The 20,282-nt window shown below is 36.1% G+C and overlaps 1 protein-coding gene across 2 annotated transcripts in view; it reads right to left on the minus strand.

The window, feature by feature from the left end:
* lrp5 (low density lipoprotein receptor-related protein 5) overlaps positions 1-19,951 on the minus strand; it is a 63,925-nt gene extending 43,974 nt beyond the window's left edge. For both annotated transcript variants that reach the window (XM_030136814.1, XM_030136815.1), the window contains exons 1-4: positions 19,724-19,951; positions 4,779-4,979; positions 3,831-4,047; positions 173-241 (exon numbers count right to left, since the gene is read on the minus strand). In XM_030136814.1, the coding sequence (XP_029992674.1) occupies positions 173-241; positions 3,831-4,047; positions 4,779-4,979; positions 19,724-19,781 (545 nt within the window). In that variant the 5' untranslated portion in view covers positions 19,782-19,951. The remainder of the gene's footprint in view (positions 1-172; positions 242-3,830; positions 4,048-4,778; positions 4,980-19,723) is intronic.
* Positions 19,952-20,282: the final 331 nt, after the last annotated feature.

Here is a 20,282-nt window from a genome sequence, read left to right on the forward strand (position 1 = left end):
CTGGACACCAAAATGTCTTCATATTATCTTGGAGTCCAAGTTTAATTCTGTACCAAAAGCCATTCTGGAGTTATCAGCTATTAAACATGATGAACTGCAATGCAAACACAATAATATTGTCACTGACCCACATATTAAAATATGGGAGGTGTTCTTCCTTCTGTTACGGTACCTGTTGCTGCCGTCCATCCCTGCGCGTTCTATCCTGGGCTCCTCACCCCAGTCTGTCCAGTACATGTAGCTGAAAACAAACACAATCAGGACAAATTCAGTCAGATAATAAATACACGATGGAACACACAGCAGAGTGACTAATGTGCAGAAGCAAAAAAAGCACAATATATGCAAGTAATCATTCATGCCTGTGGTTCTATGTAATGTGAAAAGCAAAGGTTGAACAATTCTAATCAAATAAACAATGTCAAGTTCAGTGAAAAAACAGCATCTATATCCAGTCACATCCAATTCATTCTACATAGATATAATTTACATATTCCAAAGAAAATCTTATCAAATTGTTTACAATCAGGTCACAAAGTATATCTGCAATCATATTTACTGTCATGTTACAGCAGCATTTTTAATAGTTTAATACTAAAGTCACAAACAACATGCAGATACTTTATTTTCTTTATTATCGACAAGTCCAAAAGTAAATGTCATACTGTACGCGGTTCTGTAAATACGAAGAAAAAGACAATAAAATGGGTTTTGCCATCAATGAGACAAAAGTGGACAATGCAACTTGTACAGAACTGTACTCATCTGTCATGTAATTTTTCTACATAATGTCTACATTTAATACCTTTCACAATATGAATATGGATTTTATTTAACTGGCAAAGATCTGTGATGTTTTAACTCATCCTTGTTGATGGCTTTAAACATATTTAACCCTTAGATGTACGAGTATATAACAGCAATAGAACAATGTTATCACCCATTTAGTGAGTGAGTCCTTTGGTTTTGCTGTTGAATGAATCAAAGGTTCAGATGCAATTCCACTGCAAATGAATGAGAGTCATTTTGATCCACCTATGGAAGCTTGGGGTAGGAATAGAAAAACTACAATTACATAAAATCTAGAAAAGGTAAATTAAAAATATAAATTGCATTATGTCAATAGCATGTTTTTTTAAGAATACCTAGAATAGGAAATAACTTTTCATTACAAAGATACTGCAGGAAAACACCCTCACTGGGTCATTTTGATCCACTTATGCATCTAAGGGTTAACCTCTTTAGGCAAAAATCCTCTGCCTGGATGCAAAACCAGGAATAAACTGTATAAGAAGTTTGTTTTATATAAATCAGATTTACTGGTAAATGAGGAGTAATGAATCAGCCTGTCACACAACCAGCACTTATTGGTAAAAATGCTAAATGTATGTGGGGGAGAGACATGCAAACATCTCTATAAAGTTTCAGAATGGAAGGCATTCTGCTGACCAGTAACGTACATATGACAATTACAGAGCAGGAATCGAAAAGAGAGACTAGACTGAGGGCGGAGTCTTTTACCCACAATCCACCAGTCAACTGCAATGAACACAACTGGACACTTGAGCCAGGGTTTTCCTTCTGTTTTTGCAGGGCTTAAATTCTGAATTCTAGAGTTTTCCCTCTGTTTCTGGAAGACTTCACTGTTCAGGTAGGGTTCTAGGGATCCCTCACAAGAAAAGTTAAGATTTTCCAATAAAGATATAAAAAGTCATATAATTTGTGCAGTTTACATTGTGCAATGTTGTTTATTGTCGTTATTAATTCATTTTTCTTATTGCTTATTTTAATCACTATTATTATTATTATTGTATAGTGACCACTCTGCTACAGACCATATAATTCCAATTCTGTTTTCACATTTCCCATCGCTTTCAAACATGAAAATAAAAATGTCTTGATAAAATCTTCAGCATATATTACTGTATCTATCTCTACAATCATCCAAACCAACAAATTTTTAATCTGTATACACTAAAATACTAAACAAAACAAACCAATAAAATACACAAAAAACATGCTAAGATGAACAATAAACTAAAATATACCAAAAAAATGCCAAAATACACTAAAATGTAAAAAAAAAAAATACAATAAAATACACACAAATATGCCAAGATGCACAAAAATACACTAAAATGCATGAAAGTATCCAAAAAAATGTGCTAGAACACGCAACAATATGCCAGAATACACTAAAATATTCCAAAAAATACACTACAATGCTTAAAAAAATACACCAAAAAATATGCGCAAAAAATACATTAAAAAACATGCGCAAAGAATACGCTAAAATGCATGAAAATGTACCCAAAAAAAAAGCCAAAATGTGCAAAAAAATACACTAAAATGCATTAAAATATACAAAAAAATGTGCTAGAATATAATAAAATACACAACATGCCAGAATACACTGAAATATAAAAAAAATACACTAAAATGCTTTTTAAAAAAAGTACACCAAAAAATAAGCCAAGATGCATAAAAAATACACTAAAATGCATGAAAATATACACAAAACAGCCAGAATACACTATAATACACAACAATATGCCAGAAAACACTGAAACAGTCCAAAAACTACACTTAAAGCTTTCAAACATGAAAATAAAAATGACTTGATAAAATCTTCAGTATATATTATTAGAGCTATCCCTACAATCATCCAAACCAACAAATCAGGTTAAAAACTTTGAATCAGTTGTTTAGTCAGTAACACTACACAAATGAATGTGGTAAATGAGTAACTGTGTCTAAATTCTTGTGTCTCTTTCTCAGAGTCCATGACTTATGACTAATAACGACACTACATGGTCCGTAAATGTGCATGTTTCAGTGTTAATATGAACACTTTGTTTAGATGTTAGGCTGCAAAATATCTGTATAAACTCTCAGCTAAAGTAAAACCTGATGTATTCTACTGTGTATTAACATTCACAGTTAGCAGTTAATACCATTTAAGGCGAAGATCAGATATGCTCTTTCCTGTTGCACACAAACCTAGAAGGAGCGACTCTCCTCAGCAGTAAATCTATCATCTTTGGTTCTGATCCAACAAACGGCGTGGAAACAAAAAGCAGGTTCAGACCACTGAGAATAAACTGAAGAGTAGGATTTCTCTTAACTCTGTATCTCCCAGTGTTGCTCTTTATCTCCACAGAACATCCACTTTCTATTATTTCATATGTATTTAACTACTGTTTCATTCTCATAGTTATTGTGTTGAACCAGACAGAACCATGTTCATATCTACTAACGTTACATTTGGCCATGAATAACAACTGTGTTACTGACAAAGCTGCTAAAGCTCATGCCTGAACCCCTCCACCCAGAGACCCTTCCACCCATGAACCCCTCCACCCATGAACCCCCCTAACCCAGGGACTCCTCCACCCAGGGACCCTTCCACCCGTGAACCCTTCCAGCCATAGACCCCTCCACCCATGGACCTCTCCACCCATTCCCATCTCCATTAGGATAAAATGATAAACATTAATTACTCATTTGAATAATTCTCTACAAAGATTTGCAAAGAAAATATAGTAATTTTTAAGGCCTTTGAGTGACAGATTTAAAGGTGAATTATCAACTGTAATAAGAATTAAGGCTTTAATTTAGCACAATCACATTTAAGTCCTTTGTGAAACAGACTGTTTTTACAACAAGACTCAGTTTCACACTGAATGTGAAGATATTCCATAATTTATATCCATGTAAATGACACAAACACACCATGATACTACTAGTTATTTCCCTTTTCAGCTGTTTTCCGAATTTTGCATCAGTTTAGCGCCTCACTGTGTGTGGGTGTGTGGTGTGTGTTCATTTACCGCTGAGCTGGGTTGAGTGCGATGGCCCTGGGCTGGTCCAAATCCATCCAAAACAGGACCTTCCTGGAAGTGCCGTCCAGGTTTGCCACTTCAATTCGATTGGTTTCTGAGTCAGTCCAGTACAGCTTTTTACCCAACCAATCACAGGCCAGGCCATCAGGACTATCCAGGCCTGCGACGACCACAGCCTGACCGGTTCCCAGTGCTTCTTTAAGGGCTACAGTCAGAGAGGAAACAAACATGATCAATCCATCTTTATTCAACAAATACATAGATTAGTGAATATTTGTTCATAAATTTTACCCCTTTATAGACTAATATTGTAACAGCCAGCCTAGAATTCTTTATGTTGTGTCAGAAAATAAACAAAAATTGAGGAAACCTAATGAAAAGATGAACAAAGCCAAAGAAAAATTGAATAAAATAATGAAAAAATTAAGAAAACCAAACTACATAAAATACAACTATCAATGAACTACACAAAACAGAAAAATATCGCTAAAAATAGAAAAAAGGCAAAAAAAAAAAAAGGTCTAGACTCCAAAGAAACATGACAAAACACAATCACAGAACACTCTAAAACAGCACTATCACTATTATATACAATTATGTACAAGAATTCATGACTAAAACCCCACTAAAAAACGCTGCTAAAACCACTAAAAATCTCCCACCTCTCTCTCACCGACTGCACACTGCTGCTCTCTGCTCCACCCACTTCCACCCCTCCCCCTCAGCCAATGCAGACTTCTACCCTAATGTTTTATAGACCAATAGAAAGAACCTAATACCAGCTTTCAGATACCATTTGAATTTTCTAAACAGTGCAAACAGTTCAGAAGTTATGGTAATGTACAAATGTAGAGACGTCCTTAAAGGATTAAACTAACTGTGAGATTACAAAACTGTTCCAAAACACGAGTATCAAAAAACATCAGGCGGTCTTACAGTTGGAGGACTGGTTCCAGTGCGTCTGTTTGATGGCCTCTTCGCTGACGTCTGTCCAGAATATGAGGCCTTCAGAGTACAGGAAGTCCACGGCCGCCGCGTCCTCTAGGTCACTGACAACGATGGCCGACTCGGCTCGAACGCCCTCTGCATCCACCAATCGAACATCTCGCCGGTTGGCAAAAAGGAGAAGTGGTGAGCCTGGACACACAAGAACATTTACATGATATTTCTGAAACAGTACACATGCAATATCAATGTGATTCCCAATCTCATAATGGTCCTGGTTCACAAATGATAAAAACTTTAATTTTTTCAGCGTCTCTCTATCAGCAGTTTCCCCGGTGGACCTGGCTGTTTCTGCAGCTGTTACCTAGCTCCCATGATACTTTAATTTTGGTTAATTTTTTTCTTTATTTTACAAGCATTTTATCCTTTTTAATCCTCATTTTTTGTTAAAGTGGTCAGTTTTCTCAGTTTAAACATGTTTCCTATGTTCTGTTGTGAATAAAACATAAAACATGTGACCATGAAAAAGATGAAAAACTGCATTTTACACCAATTATTTACATGAATAGAATAGAATAGAACAGAATACCATTGTGCTACTCCAGTCAGTGCAACAATATTAATAAAACACCAGCACTACAGAAAATAAGAATACAGCAAATCTAAAATTATAAAAACTAAAAAATAAGATAAGAAAATAGAATATAACCTTTTACAAAAGAAAAATAAGAATAGAGTTAAGTAGAATTTAAAAAAATAGACACAAAATTTGAACAGAAACAATATTTACTTTATTATCAGTGGGACAGTGTGTATATTTATTAACAGCATTAACAGTATGTATTACCTGTAAAACAGTATAAATATCTATAAACTTAAGTCTATACAAAAATAGTACATTTATATTTTGATAAATATTGAATAAATATTGCATTGTTACTGCACAGAAGATAACTGCATGACTTATTGCACATAGTTCACATTTTGTAGAGCTATTGCACATTATTGGAAGTGACTGAACAGGAAAAACAACATAGTTATTACTTTTTGTAGTTTTTTTTGTAGTTTGTTTTTCAGTTTAGTGACAGCTCATGGGAAGAAATAGGATTAGTGGATCAACAGGTATTAAACTGTTTAGATCAGTAGATGCTTTAAGCTGTTTGGGTCTTTATGGGTTAATAAAATTAAAAACATACAGAAGTATAAAATGTCTATTGTTCGCTTGAATGTTACACTATGTGAAAAAGGTTAGTACTTAGTTAACTTTTGAAGGAAACCCATTTGTAAACAGCGCAGCAGTAAAAATGTGTAAGTGCTGAACAGAGTGTGTGAGGGTTCAGATTCCAGAGGCCGTTGTCGTCCCTGTGTTGCAGCAGTAGCTGTCACAGCAGCTGCCACGGTGCCTCTGGGGAGGCTGTGGTTTGGGCCTGGCAGGGTGGCAGAGCTGCTACGCTGTGGTTTTGGCTCAGCCATGGCAACTGGAATCCCCAGAGCATTAAGACACACACTCTGACAGCACGGACCTAAGCACGCTTCTCTGACCGCAACTCAGCCTTTTCTGTCTTTTTATAGGACTTTGGCCGATGGATACTATGATTTAGAGCAGAGGTGTCAAACATGCGGCCCAGGGGCCAAAACAGGCCCGCTACAGGGTCCAGCGTGGCCCGTTGGATGAATTGGTGATATGCAAAAATTACACTGAAAATATTAACAATCAAGGACGTAAAAATCATTTTAATTCAGGTTCAGACATACAGAAAATTTCAATTTCAAATGGGTCAGACCAGCAAAATACTATCATTATAACCTTTAAATAATGACAACTCCAAATTTTCTCTGTGTTGTAGTATAAAAAAGTAAAGTTGCATGAAAATATTTCCTTTTTTTTTATATAACTTTTTTTTACTTAACCTTTATTTTACTAGGTAGGTCAATGAAGAACCAGTTCTCATGTACAATGATGACCTGGCCAACAGGCAGCAGAACTGGCAAAAAATATAACGTGCCCGCACTTGAAAACCGTCGGCCTTCAGTCCATGCCAAAGTTTTTGCACATACGGATGGACGACAAACTGATGACAATACCCTGCAGCGAGGGCCAAGGGTAAAAACACTAACTAGAAACTAAACAAAACAAAGAAACAAGTTACAAAGTCACACGACAAGCTAAAAGAGTATTATTTACAGTATTTGCAGTGGTAAATTTTAAAAAGAGTAGTTATTAGCAGTAACAGTATAAAAAGAGGTAACACAGTTCACGTTTACATTTACAAACGATCCTTTCACAAAAAATTTGAATGACCTGAACAAATATGAACAACCTGAAATGTCTTAAGACAAATAACTGCAATTTAAATAATATTGTATCTGTTATTAAATGTTTTGTATATTTGTAGATCTACTGTGATCTGCAAGTTGTAAAGTAGGCTACATATGTAAATGACAAACTGAGGCAGAATATTGATAAAATTGCACTTGTATTTCTTAAGAAATTTCAGGTTGTTCATGTTATTGACATTATTTTGAAGGATATTTTGTAGATGTAAACATTTTCATGATGTAATTTAACTTTTTTCACTTTAAAACAGAGAAAAGTTTGGAGTTGGCATTATTTATAGATTATTATTCGATTATCCATTTGAAAATATATTGGGCTGAATGTGGAACCTGAACTAAAATGAGTTGGACAACTCTCATTTAGAGGAAGATTCCAAAATATTAAGGTGCAGTTTATGACTTTAGTGTCAATGTGTGATAAGTGAAGTGGAATAGAGAAGCTTAAATAGAAAAATGTGACAATTCAGAGTCAGAACATGACAGCTATTTCAGAAATCTAGAGGTTGAACATTTCAAACAATTATAATGATAAAACAAGTTTCAACAGAGGAAAATTAAATCAAAACAAACTGAAGCATTTTGTAACTGTAGATGACAATATAAACAAAAAAAGCCGTGAAGACAAGACGAAACTGTCAATTGCAGTGATTTTTATTGTAATTTAAAATTGTGTTATGATATTCATCATTATTGTTCTGCAGCTCAGCTCTCTCTGAGTTGCATAAACTATGGACTCCTATCTAATTAACTTTACAATCTAAGTCTGAAGCAGAAGTTACTCAGAGCTCTGGATGACCAAGTGAAGTCAATTATTAAATTACACACTATAGCTTAAGGTACAGAAATTCAGCTTTTGCAAATTAAAAAAAAACAAACAAAAAAACAACTATGACTGATGGTGACATAACAACCGGGTGTCAGTGAGTGTCCTTACAAAGCTATTTGCCTCAACTAAGGGGGGAGGAGCGACAAGAGACCAGGGTCACAAAAGAAGCTGCTAAAGCACCCACAATGCACCAGTGCACCCCTTTCCCTTTCACATTGCGTCTCTGTAGGTTTAGGGGGCGTTACAATGACTGAAAGAGCTGCAAAGATGCTGAATTAATTTGTTGACAAAGTTGATCTTCGCTTAAATGTGCGAAACAAACGTCAGTAAACTATCAGAACAGGCAGAAAACACTGAAGTTTACTTCTCAACAAGGGTTAATGAAACTGAGGGAAAGTAATATTTTAGAAAACAAAAATGCATCTATAATCTGCAAAAACTTGATTTTCTATTCATTTATTTTCACAGGCTTTAGTTTGATATTGAGATCCAGGTTTATTGGTATATTTAATGCTTTGACTGAGATATGAATTAAGATTTCTATTGTTATTCCCTTCAGAAAATATTGAATTTCTTTTAAGTGGGTGATATTTGATGATTAACCCATAAAGACCCAGTGCTACTTTTATGTCAGGTATGTGAAAATCAAGTATTTTCCTATATATAAATTTACTGATCATGTAGATGTTCATAAAGGGTTATTATATCACAAACAGACAAAACTGAAGAAAAGTGACATTTTCAGCAAAGATATGTTTAACTGAACATAAACCCAAGTGTGTCCATCCACTGTCATTGATCCAACTCCATGGGTTTTACTGGTGAATCAATGTTGCAGAAGATGACAGTGTTTCCACGTTCACTACGAAGACTCTGAACGTCCAAATGGGTCATATGTTTTGACCATGAAAAGATGACAAACTGTATTTTACACCAATTAATTGCATGGTTTGATAGGATTAGTGGATCAACAGGTATTAGACAATTTACATCAGTAGATGGTTTTGGTTTTTGAGGGTTAAAGACTAAACACAGGTTCTGGATGTTACGAAACAACGAACTACAGGGGTTGGACAAAATAATGGAAACACATAACATTGTGGCATCATAGAAGGTGTTTCCATTATTTTGTCCAACCCCAGTATGTATATTGTTCATTTTCTCCTCATTTTAGAAGTGTTTGTTCACTTTTATACCACATTTCGAGGGGTTTTTTTTTGGTAAATTTTATCTTCATTTTACATCCCTTTTGTCCTTTTGAATCCTCATTTTTCCTCCGTTTTCTCAGTTTAAACATATTTTCTATGTTCATTGTGAATAAAACATGTGGCTGTGAAATGATGAAAAACTGCATTTTACACCAATTATTTACATGGATCAATAGAATAGAATAAGTTATTAAACATTTTAGATTTTCTTTTGGTTGGCAGTGGCTGTTTGGATCTTTAAAGGGTTAATCTATTCCAAATTACCATAACAGTATCAACCTTTATAAAATGTATTGGTTGACATAAAGCAAAAAAAACCAAAACTATTTTGCAGCTGTAGCCCCAATCTTAGCTTAAGCTTATTGCTAAAACCAAGCCTAGATAGTCTGACTTTATGGTTTAAGTTGAAGGAGCTGACAGTATGAGCAGATTTATATCTCTACAACATCCCATTGGCCCCTCATAAACACAGAGAAGGCCAACAGGCTTCACCTGATATCAGAGCTCATCTTAATACAACTACTCTGAGTCTGTGTGTTGGGTTGCAAGGAAGGAAGAGATTTTCTTCACACCTCCCCAGTTGGGACAAGAAAAATGTGTTGGAGCATATTTGTGCAGCCTGCATGTGTGTGAAGGGACCCCAGAGAAATCAAGGTAGACCGCCACAGACTTCCTCTATTTCCACCTCTGCTCTTTCTCTCCAATTTCTCCCTTTCTCCTCCTCCTTTTTTTCTCTTTCTCTCTCTCCAGCTCACTCTTAGAAATACAGGTACAAACTACAACCATATATGGTTCTTCAACTTTTCCCTTATTTGTTACTGGTGGAATATTTTATAAAGCAGGGGGGTTGAATACATTGATGTTGGTCCTACCATTTATCCTCCTGATGGTGTTTGACACTTGACTGACATATGGTTCATCTAGTCTGAGATCTTCTCTATTCTAACACAGTTCAACCATGTGAGTTACTACACTTTCACTTCCAATGATGTGCAATAACCCTGTATAATGTCAATTATGTGCAATAAGTCATGCAATAATCCTCTGCAGTCTGTGCTAAATTCTCTGTTCTTGCAATAACAATGTAATACTTATTCAAGTCTCAAGTATTTGAATTTTGACCCAGTAGTTTTTGTTTTGGGGCTCTTTTTGTCTAAATCAGTCACCTGGTTGAACTCCAAAAAGCAATTACACAGTCAAAACCAAAGAATAAAAATAAAAAGGAAAATCACAGTAACACTGCAAACAACAATACAAACAGAAAACGACAAGGAAAACGGTGTTTAAAAAAAAAAACAGCCAAAACTGTCTATTTTTATAGCAAGTTGGTCTCACTCACTGCTCAGATGTCTATGGAAAGAACAAGGAATATTCTATCAGCATGTTTTGAAATTTTTAGGAATATTTAAAATAAATCATACACACAGAACGCTCACCACAGATATGTCAGGGGCTAAAGGGTTAAAATGCTTTTATTTTGTGCAAGGTCAGATGTTAAATGTGTCAATGAGCATTTTTTTACTGACTTGGGAGAATTCTTTCATAGACTTTTCTAGACATAAATACTGTTAATATTGGATCATTTCATATTTTGTCTGCTTTTATTTTACTCTACTTTTAGTTCTATTCTTATTTTACTTTTTGTTACATTTTATATTCTCTTTTCTTATTTTACTTGAGCAAAGGGTAGATGTAAGACCTACAAAACAGTTCTATCTAGAACAATGGTTCTTAACCTGGGTTCGATCGAACCCTAGGGGTTCGGTGAGTCAGTCTCAGGGGTTCGGCGGAGGTCAAGACACACACTCGACTCATTAGTCAGGTGTGTGTGTGTTGGGCTAGGTCCGTGTATGTAAACAAACAGCTTTGGAGACTCTTTCTCTGATTGACATCCAATATACGCGGTGTATTGTTGTTGCTTATAGCACTACAACACATCCGGAAGTGTTTATAATTTCTTCCACTCGTCCAACGATGAATTATTTTCCACATCGTTGTTATGACTTTTGCTACTTCCTGTTAACCACGGAAGCAGCCATGTGTAGCGTTTGTTTACATTTTCGATCACCGCACTGGTCAGTTACAATCATGTGATGACCAACGCACCGTCGCGGATGGAGAAAGAGAGTGGCACTTGCCAAGGTGAAGCCACGCATTTCTGCACTGGTCTGTCAAAGGCATCAGCAGAAGTCACACTGATTTGCAGTAAACATACATTATTATTGTAGCCTGATGGAAATTGGGTGATGGGTGTGTGTTAAAATGTTAAAAATGATAAATAGCATAAATACAATAAGTTCATTATTGGAATACATAAGGTTAAAAATTAAAACCATTTCAGTGTGGTAGTATTAAAAAAGGTCATGTCTTTGTGAAAAGGTATGTAATTTGTTGTGAGTTCATGCACTGTATTGGTTTTGTTCTTTGAACACAGTGATGTTAATACACGGTTCATTTTGTGCACCAGTAAAACATATACCCGTGTCTTGAATTTGAAAAAAATCATTTTATTTTTTTAAAAAAGAAGGGTTTGGTGAATGCGCATATGAAACTGGTGGGGTTCAGTACCTCCAACAAGGTTAAGAACCACTGATCTAGAACCATCTGTGAAAGGTTCTACCCTTCAGTGGTGTGACGGTTCCAAACAGAACCCTCTCTATTCAGACAATTTCCACCTTCTATTGCCCTGTCCACACCAATAGGGATATTTTTTTTCTAAATGTGTTTTTCCCCTCTCAATTTTAGAAAAAAAAAATGTCTGTGTTTTACAAAGAATTTCAGCCCACACTAGAATCCAATAACGACAACAAACCGCTGCAAACTCTCAGACCAAAAATAGCCCTAGTTGGACTTCAAACTGTGGACCTTCAGATAATACAGAAGATAGCAGATGCAGAGGCTTCAGTCAGATAAAACTGTGGTTTGTGTTGCTGAAGTGTATTCTGCATTTCCTACCGCAGGGCTGTTGAACTCATTTTAGTTCAGGTTCCACATATAGCCCAATTTGATCTCAAGTGGCCTGGACCAGTAAAATAATAGGCATAATAACCAATAAATAATTACTGTTTTAGAGTGGAAAACAAGTTCAATTACATTATGGAAATGTTAACAGCCTGAACGACCACGTCAGCGCAATTTCAACAATATTATGTCTCAGCTTATTATTTACACAACTTACAGATCAGTGGATCTACAAATGCACAAAACATTTAGTGACAAGCAGAATGTTGTTAAAATTGGACTGAATTTTGTTGAGAAATTTGAGGGGGTTTTTTTTGTTGTGAAAAACAAATATTTTCATAATGTAATTTGACTATTTTTGCATTAAACTAAGGAGAAAATGTGAAGTTGTCATTATTTATAAATAATTATGCAAATATTTTACTTGAGATCAAACTGGGCCCCTGACCTAAAACAAGTTCGACACACTTGATGTTTAACATTGTCATTTTTTGCTCAAATTCATCTTGCGGGCCAGATTGGACCATTTGGGGGGCCATTTGCTAATGTTTGTCACCCCTGTCCAACAGATTCCACCACCACACTGGTGCATGTGTCCATTTTGTCCATGCTCTACAGCAGGTCCTACACTGACATATACACATACTGTATATATATGACCTACATCTGGTGTTTCAGGGGTAGGTTCATTACACAAAACAACAATAGACATGTATGAATCGGGTTGTGACATCATTGTTTTCTAATCTCTTTGTTTTCCCTGTCCACACAGACACTGTAAAATCTTCACTTTGGAAGGTTTTTAGTGACCAGAAAAACTGTTTCCATGTGGATGAGAGGCCCAAATCTAATTTTTTTATTATTATTATTTGTCCTCAATTTCAAGCAATCATTCAAATAATCTACTGCATTCACAGTGTTGTAGCTTCACAACTAAAACATAACAGAACAAAACATACATCAACTGAATATGATAGAAGGTAGGTAATTTAGCAGGTCCATGAAGTCAGCTGCTACAGAAACCATGAATATTTGGGACAAGGAATCTTTCAACAACAATGATTTCAAGAGTATCTGAAGGCCTATTTCTACCCACATGTGTTCTTTAGATGTCATTCATTCTTAATTAAACTCTTTAATTCATCTGATGAACTCTTGTGCAGTACATAGCTCTGGACAGAACATCAGACCTTCAGGAAGAACCCCAGTGGAACCTTTCTTTCTCAGAGTGTTTTCTCTTCTCTCTTTCCCCTCTTTGTTTCCACTCCCTGCTCCTTCTATGTTGCTTATATGAAATCAAAACAGCAGAGAACCTCCTCGAGTTTCACACCAGAACAACACAAACAGGAAAAGATATCAATCTCTTCCTTACATTCCTTCTCAGCGCTGTCACCAGATCTCTTCTCCTTACCTTCTGCCTTACATTTGCCTCGTAGCCCCTAACTCTTTACCAACTCAGATTCTGATCTATTCCTCTGCTCCGTGACCTGATCTGTAAAGTACACTATACAACCTCAATACTTTTCCTTCATTCTGCTGTGTTCAACCTCTGTGAAAAGGTTAAATGCTGCTGTATGATTTTATGGTGACTCTACTGACGGCGGCGGTTGAGAACTGCTCTGCTGTCAGCCGCCGCTGTCGTCAGGTTCGGTCCTGATTTGCTCAGAATGCCGAGTGTCTTGGTCCAAACAAAAGAACACAGTCAGTCTCTGAGCCCTGAATGCAGTGAATGCACTGATCCATATAGAGCAGCCTAATGGACAGGAGTGTGGAAATCACCTGGTTGGTCTGAGTCGTGGAAAAAGAAAAATCCCAAGGTTTCTAGGGACAGGATTTTCTTTCTGTGGCCCACCCAAAAAGGCTTCACACAAAAAGACAAACTTTGCTTTTCACAAGTTACAGGGGCTAAAAAAAGACTAGCACAGAGAAAAATAATAGGTTTTTACATGGATGTTTGAGCTAAGACAACAATTAACTCTGGGGCTTTTTCGTACTTCAGAACAAAGCTTTGCACAATGATCAGCAAATTAAACCTGAAGCATATTAATCAACAGCAGATATTAAAGGGAATAATTATCTTATAACAGGGCAAAACGTGGACAATAAAACTAAACAAAACCAAAACCAGAACTTTCACTGACTGACTTAATCACTGACTCACTTTCTTTGACTCTAAATGTTGTTTCTTAGTGATTTTCATCCAATCTGGTCATTTTCTGATGCTTTGGTCGAAGGCCCTGTGGCGTGTGTTTTCCTCACCATAGGAGATTGGCAGACTGACTCACTACTCCCTCTAGTGGTCACATAAATCCCCAGCCCATCACTGGAAAAAAAATCATATCTCTACAATCCAATGCATCGGCATCTTTGGCAGAACTTCACAGATTTTATTCTAAACACTAATGAGAATTTTAGGTCCTTATTTAATATTTGAAAGCAGAAATATTATATATAAAACACTTAGGACACATAATAAAGGCCTGTGTAAAAAAATATATATCCATTTACATATAGGCTACATTTAGAATAATTGTTACCACATTTTCTCACTATCAGTCATTTTCCAAGGGGAACTGAAGCTCGGAAGTGTTCTTAAAAGTACCACAATTCACCTCTGCAGCCCATGTTGTATCACTAATGTTTTCATGGTACTTCAGATTAAACCCAACAAAATAAATTAGCCAATTGTGGCAGACATTTTACAAGGCAAAAATCGCTGTGTGTATTTGTGTCTCGAGGTTCCGAATAGGTCAATATTGTAAGTAGTAATAACAGGTGGATTGAACCTATTTGTAACAAATTTCATGATGTGGAATCCTTCTAAAACAATGCTAAAAGTATAACTCTATGCATTTCATTACAGTTTAGTCATATGATTCTGTTTACAGCTAAAACCAGCTTTTGTTTAGTGTCTTTAAAGGCAGACAGAAGGGCTGACCTGCAGGAAATGATCAGAATAAAACCCAGACTGCTGCTGTAAGAATCCACAAGGTTGTAAGGCTTTACAACGTGTGTCTCTGAGACAACGGGTCCAATTGGAGACTTTATCTAAAATTAGATAAGTGCAATAAATAACTAATAAAAAAATAAAATCTAGGTGTTTTAAGGTGTGATTTCTAGTCTTTATAACCATTATCCTCCCTCACAATCCAGTTGAGAAGCGTGACACTATCCACCACAATCCACTTTTATATTTATAGTTTTATAATTATAGAATATTATAGCGTATGTGTATCATTCTATGTGACATTTCCAGTCTAAAAGGTCCCGTTGAAGTGAAGCTCTATGAAAAAGCTGAGTGTTTATGCAGTGATCTAGTGGCGTCCACACACACTGCTGTGATGTTTACCTGTCAGTGTATTCACCTTCATTCACTACTTCTGACAAGTGTGTGAAGTGTGTGTACATGTGGTCACCTTGGTGCCAAACTTAGAGCATCAGTCTGTTCAGTGTTCAGGCTAAACATGAACCAGCTAATGTGTCTACCATCCGTCCTCTTCCTTCAACACAGGACATTCTCAAGTAATGACATTTGAGGCTGTTTAATACCTCTAGAAGGAAAAAGTAACACCATGACTGCGGCAAAAGAAATCAACAAAGTACAGAATAAATCGACTGTGTGCAAGTCGTCATCTGAAGTGTGAGGAGTGCTGTTAACTTACGCAATATCATCATCACATATTTTCCCATTATTGTACAAGTCGAGTATGTACACAGTCGGGAATTAACGTCTTCTATCACCGGTCAAAGTGAGTAGATGAACAAACCCACCCACCGAGTGCATTTGTATACACATACATATGCATGTTGAGTGGGATTTTTTGGTCTTTGATTGTTATACCTTAAAACTAGTGCTGTCAAATGATTAAAATTTATAACCAGATTAATCACAGGGTTGCTGTGGATTCCTTTTGATTAATCATGATTAAATATCATTTGTTTTTTGTCTATATTAATTGCCTCTCATTTTGCATGAGCACATAGACTCAAGAAAGAAGGGAATATATATGCACTTAACGTGTTTGTCACAAGCTGGGCAATGCGTTAGCCCAAGTGCTAGCAGAATCCCTAACTATCGTATGCATCACGTTAATTTAGTATTTTAAACTGGAAGTGCTTTGGTGAAAAGAAAACTCCTTCCTACAGAATGTGCATAGTACTTTGTCGGTCAACTGTTCAGTCTTGGGTTTTTTCATCCTCATATTTCCATCCAGAGGGCAAACATGATGTTTGATGTCTTCCATCTTTATGGGTTGATTCTGCTGCCTGTCACTTCCAGATCAACTGACCATTTGTTCATGTGCGAAACTAACTCTACTTGGACAAACTGTCTGAAATGCATTGCCAGAGACATTCAAAGTCACTCTGCACTGCAGATGGGTTAACTGCATTAACATTTTTAATCCAATTAATCATGATGATGGATTAATACGCATTAACGCTTTAATTGTGACAGCCCTACTTAAAACCATTACTAAAAAGACACAAACTCATCAGGGGTGAAAAAAGTTGGATATACTCCTTATCATTACTGTATTGCACTACTGCTGCTACTGTAAATAGATGACATGTACACTTTATATTCCATTGTAGGTTACTCTTTATACCACTTATTTATTCTTACTCTATTTTTACTCTTTTTTTAATGTATGGTATTTAACGAGGTGAGAGTAACAGTATCTCAATTATCTGTAGATCCTGTGCATCTAGTGAATTGAAAATAAAAGCATCGTTGAATCTTTGAATGAAGAAATCTTTTAAATATCAGCTAAAGCTTTTATGAGAATAATGGGCAAAAAAAATCTGAATTAATATCATCTTATTACAACAGGAGTATTGTGATGTTCTTTCATTCACTGAATCATTTGAGTCGACTTGACTGTGAAATTTCACAAAGTTAATTATGTCTGTGAAATAAACTGGTTAAGCTTTCAACTCCTGGTATCCTACATTATTAAAAACCAAGTCTGTAATAATGTACCCTGTTAATATATTGGTAGTATTAACACTTGTACAGACTCTAGTTAAAATAGTTCATTTATCTTCAGATGATGAACACTGATGAGTAACATTTATGAACAGGTGACAATATGTGGTTTTATCTGTTAGTTTGCTTGATATTCAGTTTTAGATTTACACTGTTTGATAATACTAAAAAATACCTGAACATAAACAGCCTAATAATAGCTTTAATATTGTTAGAATAAATTCATTTTGAAGAACAAGAAGGTAAAAATGTCTGACTGTCCACCCACTGCATCCACTGAGTGTCTAGACGCCATAGTTGTGACCTTTGAGGCTATAAACAGTAACTGGTTATAGTCCCATAGACCAGAAATCAGGCATCTGTGCCCATCCTGCTTCATTTACAGCTTTAACAGCTACTTTCTCCAAGTCAGGTAAATGAACCAGACGCCTGATTTGGGACTGCTAACTGGTTCAACACAGTAAGAAGACTTAACATTAATGCAGACCTGAAAGAAACCTTATAGACGTGGATGATAAAACAGTTACTGATTATTTTAGGCACATTCTCAGTTAAAATGTGTAATGTTTCAAGGCTTTATTGTTTCACTGCATTTTACTAGTGCATATGTTGAAGTTGAAAGAACATTTTATTACAGAAGGTTTAATTGAATGTTCAACCACTTAATTTATTAAGTGTCATGCTGCCGTCACCATAAATAAAAAAGTGTTGACTTGCTGAATAAGAAAATCGATTGCAGTCACTTTTATTTTGATTTAACATTAAATCAAAACGATTAACTCTTAACGTTGTTTGAACAGATGATCAGACTGAAAAATGAACAAAATAAGACTAAAATCATAAATTCCTACCTTGTTAAAATAATCAGACACTGTATTGAATACCAAACTGTAAGAGACATTATCTTCCCCATGTATATTTGTACCTGAATGTCCATCCTGCATTTGCATTATTTGTTTGTACTGTTTGTACAGTTTTGCTAAAAAAAAAAAAAAAAAACACCTTTTCTCTTTTATTCTGTATTCTATTTCTTCTATTGTACATTAGAGCTAAGGATGAACTGGAGTCAAATTCTATGTTTGTGTGCAGAAACTTGGCAATAAAGCTGATTCTGATTTTTGTTTTATGTGTTTCCATCTTGTTTCATGCATTAGATCCTTTTTTTCTCCTTGTGCTCTTTTGTTTATCACATTCTTTTTCTCATTACGTCATTGCAATCTTTTGCATCATTTTCATCTTGTTTTTTATTTTACACTGTTTTTGTCTCATCTCATTTTTACTTTATCTTTGTCTTGTTACATCTTTTTCATCGTTTTATCTTTTATGGATAACATAGACAAATAACTGTCTGGTTTCTCCAAGTTTTCACCCTGGACCAAAAATAAATAGTTTTTTTGGATCATTTTTAAATGAGGCTTTAAACCAGAAAGAAATAGTGACTTGACATTTTCTATGATAACTGTCAATATATACTGATGTCAAAAGCATTGATCTTGATTATACATATACAGTGTGCATATTTCTTAGCTATAGTATAGTTAGCTTTTTGTATATTTTAGTAATAATTAGTAGTATTTTGGTAGTATTTATATATTTAATACGTTGTCTCTTAAGTGTCTGTATATTGCCTATATTTCTCTGTATTTTGTGAGATATTTTTATAGTCTTTTTACACTAACAATGACAAGAAAGATCTATTCTATTCTATATTTCTGGAAATTTGGCACAGCTCCACTGTGAAAGGTCTGTCAGACACAACAAAGATGAAGAATCTCAGCTCTTATCCAATGCAAACAACTGATAAAGAGTTTATGTGAGTAAAAGTGATATCCAACATGACAATACTCTCAGATCTCTTCAGCTTCACTGGAGTCTACATGCGGCTGCCCAATGGGTGACCTTGTGCAGTGCAGGTTTTATGAGGTGCAGATAAAACTCCTAGCTTTAGTTTTAACATAAGGACGAGGCTCCAGAGCAGATATGAAGCTTCATCTCCAATATAAGAGAAGGATAAGCTCCGCCTCTGCTTCACCACACTAAATAGTAAAACCCAAATAAGCCACAGGAGAAAGTACAGTTTCTAAGCACACTGATTAAGATGAGGAGGAGATGTAGAATGTGTCTGTTGTGTTTGTTTCCCATATGAACACCCAGACATTTTATTTACCACAGAAGAAGAAACTCTGAGTGACACCCGACACCGAGCAGGAATGGCTCGAGCCGCCGAGGCCCGAGAAAACCCGAAAAAACAGCCCGGACTGCCGTCAAAACTTACTTTATGTTCCCACAAACTCACTAAATAAACCCAAAGCCTAAAGAATATCCACATGAAACTCCACTGGGCCTAAGTTTAAACACACACCAGAGCAAAGTTACACGGATTTGAGCCCGACTACTGTGCTGCTCGTACCCTTGGGACATAAAAACCTCAACTTTCAGACAAGGATCCAGGGCTACGGTTGGAGTTCGTCCCGGTGTTTGGAGGCTAAACACGGGACAAAACGGGGCAAACACCTGGGGAGGGTTTACGGTACAACTACTGGGCTGTTGGGTGGCAGAGCTCCTCCGCGGTCCTTGTTCCCAGCGGATCCATGTTGGAAACAAAAAGTGAACGTACCGTGAGCCGCCGACAGCAGCCAAGTCCACAGCAGAAAGCCCCGCAGCAGACCGCCCATTTCCAGTCCCGAACGCCTCACACCCGCGGCTCCCGATCCATTTTCAGCTCCTTCACTTCTAAACACGTCCACTTTTCCGTGTGCGTACCGGGGATATGTTCCGTTGCACACCGACGTGCGCCAGTCTCCGTCCGTCTGCACTTTTTCACAGTTAAGACGCTCGCGCTACTTTACACTTTGGACGAGCACGCGCACGGTGGGAAGGGGCGAACGTGGTGTGACGTCATCAACCGCGATCCCGAACAACTCCCGAGTTTTTACAGAAAAAAAATTTGATTAAAAAAAGTGACTTTTACCAGTGAATAAACCGTTTTATACGCTAAAATACAAGTAATAATCATAATCATAATACTGGATAACAAGTAAAAAAAAAAAAAAGTGTTAAAAGACTTTAACCGGTGAATTAACCGTTTTATAATTTAAAACATAAAAATAAATAAATAAATAAATAAATAAATAAGACTTTTACTGGTGATTAAACGTTTTTCTTTTTTTAAAAAT

The sequence above is a fragment of the Sphaeramia orbicularis genome, chromosome 6, assembly GCF_902148855.1.
Source record: "Sphaeramia orbicularis chromosome 6, fSphaOr1.1, whole genome shotgun sequence".
In the NCBI taxonomy this organism is placed as follows: domain Eukaryota; kingdom Metazoa; phylum Chordata; class Actinopteri; order Kurtiformes; family Apogonidae; genus Sphaeramia; species Sphaeramia orbicularis.